General features: G+C 40.2%; 1 protein-coding gene across 1 annotated transcript in view; it reads right to left on the reverse strand.

The window, feature by feature from the left end:
• Positions 1-13,441, reverse strand: part of EFCAB2 (EF-hand calcium binding domain 2) — a 610,154-nt gene that overhangs the window by 160,932 nt on the left and 435,781 nt on the right. The window contains exon 5 of the mRNA XM_044058128.1: positions 6,880-6,922. Coding sequence (XP_043914063.1) covers positions 6,880-6,922 — 43 coding nt within the window. The remainder of the gene's footprint in view (positions 1-6,879; positions 6,923-13,441) is intronic.

Here is a 13,441-nt window from a genome sequence, read left to right on the forward strand (position 1 = left end):
TACTTCTTTTCAGCTACAAATCATTCACTTTAGAATGTGGCACCTTTTGCAATATAGGTTCATAGGTAGGTACTAGGCTATCAGACCAAGGGCCTAAGTAAGCCTAGCCAACAAGGTTCCCTGGCTTACGCTACCCAAGAAAGTTACTTTCCTGTGCCCCTATCGAGCAGAGCCACAGAAGTGATCCCTGGGGTGTATTTCCTATTTCCCATCCACTCATCAAGATTTTTCTTGAAGAGTGCTAATGAGGAACTTTACTTGACACAGATGGATAGCTTGTTCCAGAATATAGGAAGTCTCTGGGACAGGAATCTATCCCTTCAGCATGTCCTGTTTATTGTGGTGACAAGGTTTAGGTCTCTAGTGCATGTAGCTCGGAGGGAATGGGATTTGTTTAGGTTTAGCATTCCAACAGCTCTGGGTTTAACATAGCTTTATATGTTAGGCAGAGATCCCCTTGGAGTAGGCAATATGCTACAGAGTAAAGCTGGAGTTTTTTGAGACGGTCAGTGTAGGGCATCTGTTTGAGGCCAGTAATCTTCTTTGTGAGGTACTTCTGTGGGCCTTCCAGCTGCTGCAGATGGCTTGTGAGGTCCATTCCAAAAGGGGCATTGTACTCTAATGAGTGCTGAGTAGAGGGGAACAATTACCTCTTTTTTCCTGTATGAGAACCCTTTTGTGATGAGATGTGCTACATAGAAGGATTTTGTGACTACTGTCGCTAGGTCATTATCAGAGGAGAGACTACTTCCACCTGGGTCCCAAGGTCTCTTATCATGCATTCAGCATTAAGTAGACTGCCGTTTATGTGGTAGTTCATGGGTACAGAGTTTTTACCAAAGGGGATGACAATGCACTTTTTGGCATTGAGCTTTAGGCCATGCCTCTGACACCAGGCATCTGTCTCAGTGAGGCCCTTCTGTAGGATGTCCACATCATTTAGGGACTCGACTATGGCTCCTAGTTTGCAGTCATCTGTGAACTTCATTAGCCAGAGGTCTTCTGTGTTAGTCTGTACTTCAGAGAAGTAGATACCAAACAGGAGAGGTCCCAGGACTGAACCCTGTGGTACTCCACTTGTCACTGGTTTGAAGTCAGATTTGGAGTCTGCAACTTTTACAGTGTGGGCTCTGTCACTGAGCCAGTTGGCAACCCATCTTGTGACACAAGGATTTATACCCAGTTTAGTGAGTTTATCTATAATTCCAGAATGGGGGATGGTATCAAAAGCCTTGGCGAGGTCAAGATAGGCTGTGTGAACCACCTTACCCTCATCTACGGCTTTGGTGACTGCCTCAAAGAAGTCAATCAGGTTCAGAAGGCATGATCTGCCTTTCACAAATCCGAACTGGGTGGGGTCCAGAGTTTGGAGGTTATGAATGTCTTTGTTTATGAGTTCCATGATGATACGTTCCATGGCCTTGCAGACCAGGCTCTTCATGCTAATAGGTTGATAGTTCCCAGGATCAGTGGTGGCTCCCCCTTTGTGGAGTGGGATAACTGTTGCTGTGTGCCATTCAGTGGGCACAAAGCCTGACATGAGACTATGACTGAACATGGTGCTTAGGTGGGGAGCCAGTTTGTTCTGAATTTCGTGTAAAACGCAGCCTGGGATGTTGTCCGGTCCCATGGATGCTGTGTGTTTGGTTTTAGAGAGTGCAGCTTTTACCTGCATAGATGTGATTACAGGGACTCTGCATTCTTACTGTATAGATATGGGTCCTTTAGGGGGTGAGAGGGGGGTACAGTTAGCACTGAACCTATCTGCCAGGATTTTGGCAATATCAGTTGGTTCTGTAATTTTTGTGCCGTTGTGCTGTAACTCAGAGCAGATCTGGGTGTTGCCATTGAGATTCTTGACATAGCTATAGAATGCTTTGTGGTTACCCTTAGAATCAGTGGTGATTTTGTTTTCATAGCTAGCTTTGGAGGATCTTATAAGGGATCTCAGCTTCTTACTGAGGCTGACCAGGGAGCTCCTCCACTCATGGGATTTTGCTCTCTTTTCCAACAGTTTCTTCCTTCTGTTGTAGAGTTTGTTTATGGCAGGGAACCACCAGATTGGCTTCCTTTTTTGGAGGATAGCGTCTTGGTTCTGCTTGGGATAGCATGATCCATGCACTCGTGTAAGTGCTTATAGAGTGCATTTGTGTAGGATTCAGCAGTCGTAACTGTATTGTCCATCTGCATAGGTGTCATGAAGTTCACCACTTCTGTCTTAAGAAGCATGAAGTTGGCTTTGGAGAAATTTTTTTACCATAGTTTCCTTAATGGTGTTTGGGGGGGTGGGATGCGGATATCTAGCGTGATTAGCTTATGATCAGATCTGACTAACGAGAAGTTGGACTTCAGGTGTGGAACACCGGTCACTCATGTTGGTAATGACTAGGTCTAGGATATTGTTGCCCCTGGTGGGGGTGTGGAAAAGTTGATCCAGGGCATTGGAATTTATGAATTCCAGAAAGCGTTGTGCAAAGGAGTTGGTACGTGAGTAGTTTTCTCAGTTAATGGTGGCGTAGTTGAAATCGCCCATTATTAGGGTGTTTGGCTGAACCCTAATATTTTCCAGTACATCAAGAAAAGAAGAGTGGGAATCCTGGGGCAGGGTGGGGGATCTGTAGAAAGCTACAATTTGGATTGCAGTTTTCCCCAGAGTTAGCAGCACTTGGATAACTTCAGATGCATTATGCTGCGCAACTAGCCTGGAGGTGTGGATATCCTTAATGAATATGGACACACCTCCACCTTTGGTGTTCTGGTCCAGGTTAGATGGCCGAATAGTGTGGTATGAGTTATAGCCTGGTAATGTAGGGGTGCTCTGTACAGCCTTGAACCAGGTCACAGTCACTGCACAGATATCGATGTTCTCCATTTTAAGGAGTGCCTCAAGTGACTGCATTTTGAGATTTAGACTTCTAGCATTACCCTCAGTTTTTGCTTGCCTGTTCCTGTTATGGTGGTGAATTTGTTATTTGAATCTTGCCTAAAAAAGGCACTATAGGGCCAGCAAGACCCTTAGCCAGTATCTGGAATCCCAGGAGTGACAGGTGCAGGCCATCTCTGGCAAAGCATCGTGGTCTGTCGACCATGTCGTTCCAGGCAGACAGATACTGGATTCCCTTAGAATGACACCAGATGCTTAGCCAATAGCTGAATTCAATTATTTTGTCCTTGTACTGTGGTATCATTCTGGGCGACGGCAGGATGCTACTCAGGGCTAGGGTCATATCTGCCTGGGCTACAAGATCGGAAAGTTCTTCCATGTCTCTTTTCATGTAGTCCAAGGAGATACATCTCAGGTCGTTCACACCAACATGGACAATGACAGAGTCATATTTGTAAAACTTGTTGTGGAATGACCTGAATGCGTGGGTTATGTGGCGGATCCTGGCACCCAATAGGCAGCTGACAGTAACCTTCTCCTTGTTTAGCCTGGTGAGTGGGACATCAGTGGGCCTGACTATAGAGCCACCTATGACTAGTGTGTTGGGCATGTTGTTTTGCCTTATGGGCTGTGGTTAATTGGCACACTGAGTCTGTGGGCTATGTGTCATTTGGGTTGTGTTGGGGGGGGTGGAGGTTGCTTGCGTTTCTGCTTCAGAGGTCTCTGTTGCTTGAACAGATTATTATTGAGAGCCTCTGTGAATCTTTTTGTGTTTCTATGTGTGTATTTTGGTGGTGTAGGTTTAGTGGGACTATGTGATGAGTGTGGTGTGGTGCAAGTGTTTACTTTCTCCTCTTGACTGTTAAGTTCAGTCTTGGTTGAAAAGAGCTTTACCTCTAGTTTGGCTAGATAAGTGCATCTCTCACAGGTTGTGGTGTTGGGTGGTAGGAGGAGAGGGTTGTCTATGTACATGAGGCAATTGCTACATTGCCCCAAGATGCCCAGATTCATCAGATAGACAGGGGAGAACACTGGTAGATGACCCTTGGACATGCATGAATAAAAAACTACTTTCCTCTAGATAAGTGAGGAAAGTGAGTATAAGAGCTGTTTTTCTCTAAGCAAGTGAGGAAAATAAGTACAAAAACTGTTTTCCTGTAGGTAAAGAGGAAGGTTGAGTGCTGTCGTAATTTGTAGCTTATTTAGTGCTAACAGGTTCTGAACAAGTGCTGAGCATGAATATGCAAATTCAATTGCTAAAACTAAGAATCTGTACCTGAATCTTGTGGTAGAGAGGCTACCTAGTGCTTACCACTCCCACTGATAAGCTAGAATGCTTCCCTCCGACACAGAAAGGTTTGTGGGGCTCAGAAGCTTACAAACAGTCCTGGATACAGCAAATCTGTATCTGGACTAGACTAGTTACAGGAAAGGTGGGAAACAAGCGCAAACACAGGCTTTTAAACCAGAAAGTTGAAAAAGATGGAAAAACTGCCCAAAAGGCCAATAAACTACAATTTTTGGGCCAGAAACCACTCTTGTGGTAGACAGGCTACCTAGTGTATACCACTCCCACTGATAAGCTAGAAGGCTTCCCTCCAACACAGAAAGGCTTGGGGGGGCTCAGAAGCTTACAAGCAGTCCTGGATATAGCAAATCTGTATCTGGACTAGACAAGTTACAGGAAAGGTGGGAAACAAGCGCAAACATGGGCTTTTAAACTAGAAGGTTGAAAGAAATGGAAAAACTGCCCAAATGACCAATAAACTACAATTTCTGGGCCAGACACCACTCTTGTGGTAGATAGGCTACCTAGTGTTAACCATTCCCACTGATAGGCTAGAATGCTTCCCTCCAACACAGAAAGGCTTGGAGGGGGGCTCAGAAGCTTACAAACAGTCCTGGATACAGTAAATCTGTACCCAGACTAGACTAGTTACAGGAAAGATGGGAAGCAAGCGCAAACGCAGGATTTTAAACCAGTAAGTTGAACGAGATGGAAAAACTGCCAAACGGCCAATAAACTACAATTTATGGACCAAAAACCACTCTTGTGGTAGATAGGCTATCTACTGCTTGCCACTATATGCCCTGAAGTTGCCATAGAACTTGAATTTCTTTAACTAATCATATGGGCTAAGGAATCAGCAATTCTAGTTACTAAAGCACTAGAAGTGCAAACATGTTATATCAGTTCTATCAAGTAACATGGCCTCCCTATCAATGGTAACACAAAAGAAGGTAAATTGGGCTGAATGCTGAAGTGGATGGCAAGACTAATTTAGAAGAATCAGTTAATGAACAAATCTGATCTATCTTTATCACCAAGTTTAATCTACAGACCTGTTAGCCGCAGCTTTAGGTTTTGGATTTATGCTGTTATGCTTGATAACATCTCTGTAGTGGGCCATCTGAACAGCACTCCCATATTGCTGCTCGTTTCAGTAAAGGAAATGGCCAGGGTAGGGAGCAAAATGATTGAAAGAAATAATTCTCATAATCTGACTGAATAAACCGAGAGGAATTTGATCGGGATGCATAAAAACATTTTACCCATTCAAATGAAAGAGTCAGAAATAATCTCCTTTCTTTTTCTCCAGTACTAACAAAAGTTTGTGTTCAATGTGCAAAGCCCTGTGCAGGTAACAGATGTTAGTTCTTGTTCAGGCACTCCATAAAAAATCTTTAGCCTATGACTTGTAACTGAAAGCATCTGTACAAAGTTCCAGGACAGCTAACTGATGGCTGACTAAAATAACCTGTTTAGTTACTGTGTCAACAGACTCTTCCATTTCATGACAATGCACCTCCTTAACCTGTAACACTGATACATTACTTTTCAGTTCAGAGGTAATCTAGGGACCATTAAGGAGCCTAGTCTAGCTTTCCAACCTGCCCCCAGAGCAATATCTAGTTAATTGACTTACTAAGAGTTACACAGCAGGCAAATGGAGGGTGATGGAATCCAATCCTGGAATACAGGAAGCAGCTAATTAACAGATCATAGCCTTAACCTTCTGCACTACCAGACAAATGAATCCAAGCACCCGGGGTCGGAACAGAATTCACAGCCTTTCTGAGCTTCCAGCATCGCATGTGTGTTGGTTGTTGAGTTACTGTCATGTGTTCTGAATCAGAGGAAGGGTCCAGTGATGATCTCCCTTTTATTATGAATGCAGAAACTCAAGTATCAGTGAAGGGTCTACAATTTTTTTTTTAACAAACCTCTTTATTAAAACATCACACTTTAAATTGTAACATACCTATTAGATACACTTTGGCTGGCAGAATCCAAATGTCTGAAGACTCATTGCTTATATGCACCTTCAGTCCAGTTTATGATAATTATCTTCATGTTTTCCATCTTCCTTGGTCTTTGTACTTAGAAAGTTTATTTTTTTTGATTATTTTTTTCTCTATCATTTTAAGTGTCTTCATTAGGTAGCAGTTCAAAGTCTTCAAATATCATAGTTTTGTAGTCTGTCTGAATTTTTCTCAGTTTTTCACATTCTTCAACATTATGGTCAGAATGTAGGCAAAACAATCACTTGGTGCAATAATCTTCCAACAAAATTTGCCTACCAAAAGCATACTTGTTTATGGGCTTCATAGCCATAACCCTGATGATTTGTTCAATCTTGCTTGAAGAATAATGCTGATTTTATTACAAGTTTGCTATGTATACATATGTAACATGTCTGATATGGTTATGGTATGCTAAATCAAGGTGTGAATGTGAATGTTTTTTTTTTTTTCATAACCTTTATTTGCATCTGGAAATGGACTCCCGAATAAAAGTATCTGGTTAGTTGCATCTATTCACTGTGTTTAATGGGTCACCCACAGTACTTATCATGAGTTTCAGTATATAAGAGTATTACAGAGACTTGAGCTTATTTTGATTTAAAAGACAGAAGAACAGTGTTTTTCATAAAACGTCATTACTAATTTCAAAATATTCAAAATACATTTAGAGAAACAAAATTTCAACACACCTCAAAGGCTCGCAGAAGAACATCTTCTGGAATTGGTCTGTACCTGCAAACAAAATTTAGAGGTGAATGCAGCAATACCAATTAAAAAAAAAGGTTTCCCGCAGTTTATTTTTATAAAGGAAGGTATACTAAAATGTTCATTAAAGGCACAGAATCTTTGAGAAATTATGTATTCTTTATCCTTCATCATGCAATACAAAAAAGTCTTCAATATTCATCCTAAATTGCTGGGCACTAGCAACAGAAGACTTTATAAAGAAGACATCTAAGGCTATACTTTTAGGTGGGATGTATTACTTAATGCCAAGACCAGCCTACGTCCTTACCTCTCAACCTCTTAGTGCATGAAATCTGGAGAAAGCAAAAAATAATGGAACTTAAATAGTTTTTATTATTAGAGAAACTTAGAAAGTTGCTAAAATAGCAGGTTTTGCATTAGCATGCATTATCTGAAGGATATGACGTTTGAAATCAAATGTCTTTATCTAGTATTTTCAGTCCTCAATGATTTGGACAAAAACACACATTTTATGAGTAGCAGACCAACAATATGAGACAAAATATGTAAATTCTGTGAAATTCCAGACAGTTGACAGGTATACCTGCATATTTTTTACCTGAAGGTGCAGTATATTTAAAAAAAAGAGAGGCAATGAGTCTGCAGAAATTTAAATTGTGCCATGACAAATAGAAAATGGTCTTTTGAGTTCATAAAGAAAAGACAAAAAAAATCAAGATACACTTAAGTATAACTAAGTCCAAAGGAACATAATGAGCATTGTATTTATGCTTCTGAAAGTCTTTTGTGTGAAAAAGCAGTAATAGGTCAGCAGTCTTGAAAAACCAGTAACCAGAGACAAATGCTGCTAGGAATGCAAAATGGCAAGAAACACATTTAAAATCACAATTCAGTGAAGGTTCAAAAGGCCTGAACATGAATATGCTGAGGACACAATAATATTTCTAGAGAACATCACATTCCAGAAGAAAGCTGGTCTGGAAAATATACCCCCATAAAATGATAGAGGCAGATGATCACAAAGGCTGTTCAATTAATATTAATTCACAAGAGATGTCTGCATACTAAAGCATACTAGTAACTACAAATAAAAAAAAATAACTGAATTAGAAAGCCCTAGAAGGCAATATGAGGATCTTCTGAAAGGGAAATGAGAAAAAAATGCAACTATGCAACTTAAAACTACCGATGAATGACATTTTGGAAAACTAGACCTTTCCAATGGCATACATATGTAATTGCATTGCCAAAAGGAACAGTTCACTATCCCTGCACAGAGATGAACAGAGTGATGAATGGGACTGATGGGGGGACTCAAATGTGATAAAAGGTCATCTAAATCTGCACCCACTTCCAATAATTTGTATGCAATTAATAGGTGTTACAGTCTCAAGATCTGTACCACTGCCATCAAATGGTATCTAGGAGTATGTTGGCCATTACAGCAGAGAGTAAGCATACTCTGCTGCCTTGGGTACTAGCTAACTCCAAACACAACCAAGTAAGCTTTACACCTATAAGCTACAGAACAGCATTACAATCACTGGCTCACCGGGATCTTACCCATTTTGTTGTTTACATCGCCCACAGGCAAAGGGTGACAGTTCCAAAACTGAAATTGAAGTACTTTTCTTCTGTTTCATACAGGCAAAAATTAAGTTCATATATGTGTAGTGAATTCCTTTACAGGAAGCTGCCCATGTAAAGAAACATAAGATGATTCTCCTGTCTGAAGCATAATACCCAGAACCCATGTTCCACACAATGATTCCCCTCAATATGAGGCCAACTTCCCTGGTTTGGTAGGGCAACAGCTCACTCTTTTATACACAATTTAGTTACATAACTGGTTCTATTAACTAAACCATGCAGGAATCCTCTCTGCACTGGTCTATTTTTTTCAAAACAACAGTTCTATTTAGAACTATTAATGACATGTTTTATGGCATCAGTTCTATCTACAATTACTTACATTATGTTTACAGACCATTCTGGCAAGAACTACCAAACTACAACATATAAACATAAATGTTACATTTATAGAAACAGTTTAGCAGTATTACTTTTTGAGAGCATCTGAACAGTTAGGAACTATTACAAAAGTAGATGGCAATAAAGAAAGTTAAACCTTTTTATAGCTAAACAAAGACAGTCTTTTCATGATTCTAACATAAGAAATACTACATAAGCAAGAAAATTGCAAGAAAAGACTCCATTAAGTGAGGAAAGAAAGATGACTGAATCAGTCTAAAGTTGAGTGGAAGGACGTATTTTAGGTTTTTAAATGCTAAGGAAGTGTGGCACGTGCTCAAGTACAACCATAATGGGATTTAAACTAAAAAGCTATAAAGAGATCTTTAAGAGAGGAAAACCTAGTAATCCATCAAAGAAAGCAAAAGGAGGGTAATATATATTGTAAACAGCCTGGGGCCATGTGTAGTATTTGCACAAGATTTCACGACAAAAAAGAAAGCACAGTTGTGTAATTTGAACTTATCATAATAGTAGTTGAAATAATCACTGCTGCAGTAGCCTTGGCTTTATGGGTTATATCCTGCTAAGGATGTACAGCCAGGTAGCTACCAAAACTTCAGAACACCTTCTATCCACACAAACTGTCAAGCTGACTAAAAGAACAAGTTTAGATGTAGGAACAATAAAACATAAATGTCCAAACCCTATCATAACAAAATCATAAAAAAACAAGGGAAGTGGAGATACTGAGTGGCTACTGCAGCAGTGATCATTTGAACATCCAGTGTTATTGGTAAGTTCAATTTACACAACTGTACTATTTTCATCATATTGATCATTGCTACAGCAGCCTTAGTTGTAAGGGTAGATTACCACAGATTACTACATTTGGGAGGTGGAAGAAGATTCATAGGTTCATAGGTTAGTACTAAGTTAATTGCCTTGCGAGCCATTTTAAGCCTAGCCAGTTATCACTTGTAAGACTCAAACCCTGCACCTTGCACTTGTAAGGCAAACACCTTAACCATTAGGCCACCCTCCCAGTCCAGAACTCTCAGAGAATGCTCAAAGCAAAGCTTGATCTGGACCCAGGGAAGGAATCAAGCTTATAGTGTTTTGTAAACGTATGTACAGAGGACAAGAAGCAGCTTCTAGAATATTTCTAGAATTCAACCCCTTCTGAAAAGCTATAGATAAACCAAGACCTTGGCCTTCACCCTGCCTGGAATAGATTTGTTACGGTGGGTATAGCAAAAGGTAATAGCCTTAGACAACTATTTGGAAATAGTCTGTTTTGACACAAATTTTTCTTCTTGTTATCTTCACAAGAAATAAACTGATCTGAAGATCTTAGAGATACAGTTCTCTCTATATAGTACCAGTTGTTTGTGGGCATCCAAAGTATGGAGTATCCTATCTACCTCAGTTTTACATTCAGTAAATAAAACAGGGAAATGGACAAATAGATAGTTTGATTTAAAGTAAACTTGGATTCCACTTAGGCATAAAAGGATTAGTTCTCAAAGAAACGCTGTCCCTATGTAAAATGAGGTAGGGTTGACTCACTGTAACTCAGGTACCCTTCTTGCAGAGGACAGTGCAATCAGTGAAACTGTTTTCCATGTTAAGAACCTTAAGTCAGCCAGATCAGCAAGTATGAATGGGCAGATGTTAGCTTCTCTAACACAAAATTAATATCCCAAGCAGGGACCACAGGTTTACTTGGTGGCCTCTTATGTAAAACCCCTTTCAAGAACATTTTGACATGATACTGCCTTGAAAGTGTAGGATCTATGGGCAGACATGCTGAAATGTCGGAATAATGAATCTTGACAGAGGAATAAGGAAGGCCATATGATAGTAAATCAAACAAATATTGTAAAACCAGAGAACAACTAGCCCTGAATAGGTGCTGGTTATGTTGTTGGCACCAACTAAAAAATCTTTTCTATTTGCTAATATATGATTTTTTAGTAACATGCTTTCTTGCCTCCATTAGTGCCTGCTGCATGTCCTCAGTAAACTGGTGCCTACAAAGAATTAAGACTTTATCATCCAGGCAGCCAACTGAAAATGATTGATGTCTGAGTGTATGAAACAATTTCTTCTGTGAGTTGATCCAGTCTGTGAGGAAGCTTGCAGTAATTGCCCCTGGCAATTTCTGAAAGAAAGGAGAAACACAGCTGCCTAGGCCAGAAGGGAGTCACCACAAAGATCTTGGGTGCTTCTTTCTGAATCTTCAGAAGTACTCTGGATATTAGTGGAAAGGGTGGAAAAGCATGCAGGAACATTCCTGTCCTAGGAAAAGAAAGGGCATCTGTCTTCCAGGCCTTCTTGCATGGTGTCCTGAAACAAAATTTTGCCAGTTGATTGTTTGGAGAGGAGGCAAAAAAGTCTGTGTGAAGAAATCTCCACAGATGGATCAAATCTTGGAAGGCCCCTCCGATCTAGTTGTCATTTGTGAAGGTCTTACTTTGTTCTGCTCAGCTTGTCTGTAACACAGTTTTGCTCTAATGGAATGCAAGATGCCTATAGAGACAGACCGTGCTGTAAAACTAATATCCCCAAGCTAATATGGCTAGTCTGCAAAGGGGGAATGACCTGTATCCCTGTTGCTTGCTGATGCACTCATGTGACTATGGTGTTGTCTGAAACTACTTTGAAAATGTCTCAGAGGCCAAAGATGGTTCAGAGAGTTAAGTGGCATGATCAGGGCAAGCATCTCTGGACATTTATGTGCCAGCATCTGTCCATACTGTCCCATAGCCTTACACTTTTATCCTTCCTGAAAATGCTCCCCAAAAAAATGTGAAAGCTGCTGCAATGACTGATTGCTTTGGAGCAAGATGGGAGAAGGGGAGACCTGGATTTAAGGATATCTGTTGTCTCCACCAAAATATTTCTCCTCTGACAAACCTCAGCACTGGGATTTGAAAAGATAAAGGATAGTGATGTTTGGACCAAAGACATTTCAAACATCATTGTGTCTTCCTCATGTGGAGTCTTGCCAGGGGTACTATGGGAGTCAAATATGTCACGAGACTCAAACTTCTGAGGTATTCCCTTGCAGTGATTGAAGTCTGAGTGGAAAACCTTGTAAACAATTCTAAATAAGGATTTATTTTTTCATGTGAAAAAAGCTCTTTGAACTGAGGTGTCTACCTGACATCCCATGAACACAATCCCGTGTGTAAGGGAGTCAAGAAAGAATTTTGACTGTTCTCTTGAAATCTCAGCTTGTGTAAGAGATCTCTCACATGAAGGAGAGATTCATGACATTTTGCAAAAGACCTGCAAAGATAAGCAAGTCTTCTAAATATGGAAAAATATGGATGCCCTGTAGCCTAAAATAAGCTATTACTGGCAGTAGACACTTTGTGAACATTCTTGGTGCAGTGCATCATCCAAAAGTTAAGGAAGAGAACTGGTAATGTGATCCAGACATACAAAACCTTAAGACACGTCTGAAGTCAGGATGAAAAGGGATGTGATGATAAGCATCTTATAAGTCTACTATTACCAGGAAACACAAAACAGGAAAAAGAGATAACAGGTTGTGAAGTGACATCATTTTGAATTAGGACGCTATCACAAACCAGTTTAGGAAAGAAAGATCCAGAACTGGTTTCCAAGCATTTTCTTTCTTTGGCACTAGGAACATCTTGCATAAAAATCCTTCCACACCTGGGAAGGAGGAAGTGGTTCTATCAGTCACTGGGACAGCATGTAATGAATAACAGGTAGAAATAAAAGATTCTGATCAGGAAGATGAGGAATGACTCCCTGGAGTGGAATAATTTCCTCCCACTACCATCTGTAACCTTGATGAACGATATTCAGAACCCATTTGCCTGAAGTAATCTGTTGCCAAACAGAAAAATAAAGATTATTTCTGGAAGAAAAAGGGGGCTAGGTTGGAAGTGGGTGGGTCACAAGGTTTCTTGAATGGTCATTCAGCCATATTGGGCTGTGCTTGGTTTTGGGAGGTTAGAGACTTCTTTCTGGAACTCCCTTGCCGTTCCTTTTTAAACATCTATTTACCTGAATTCTGTGGAAATTGTTTATTCTGTTTTCTTCCAAAAATAGAAGAGAGGAAAGAAAATCACATGGACAATTTGGAAAAGGGAGCTGAAAAATCTTAGATTCCCTGGTTCAACTTGTTCTTTTCATCACACATTTTGATCACCTCTGCAGCAGAGGGGCCAAACACTAAATCTCTATAAAAGGGAGAATTTAAAATCTTTTTTTTAAACATCTGGAAGGCTATGAGAATGTAGCCATGCAAACATACTTAAAAATCAGTGCCAATGGCCATAGTCCTGTAAGAATTACCAACAGAGTCACACACACACACACACACACACAAACACACACACACACACACACACACACACACACACACACACACACACACACACACACTGCAAACAATGAATAGTGGCTTGTGCAAAAGAAGAAACTAAGTTATTTAAGTGGGTTTTTCCTCACAAGAAGAAATTGCAGATAAAACATTCCTCATACTTTCAGAATTTGTCAGAACAAACATTAACATATGAACCTGACAATTCA

The sequence above is a fragment of the Protopterus annectens genome, chromosome 1.part2 (assembly GCF_019279795.1).
Source record: "Protopterus annectens isolate FY-2018-M chromosome 1.part2, PAN1.0, whole genome shotgun sequence".
NCBI classification, from domain to species: domain Eukaryota; kingdom Metazoa; phylum Chordata; order Ceratodontiformes; family Protopteridae; genus Protopterus; species Protopterus annectens.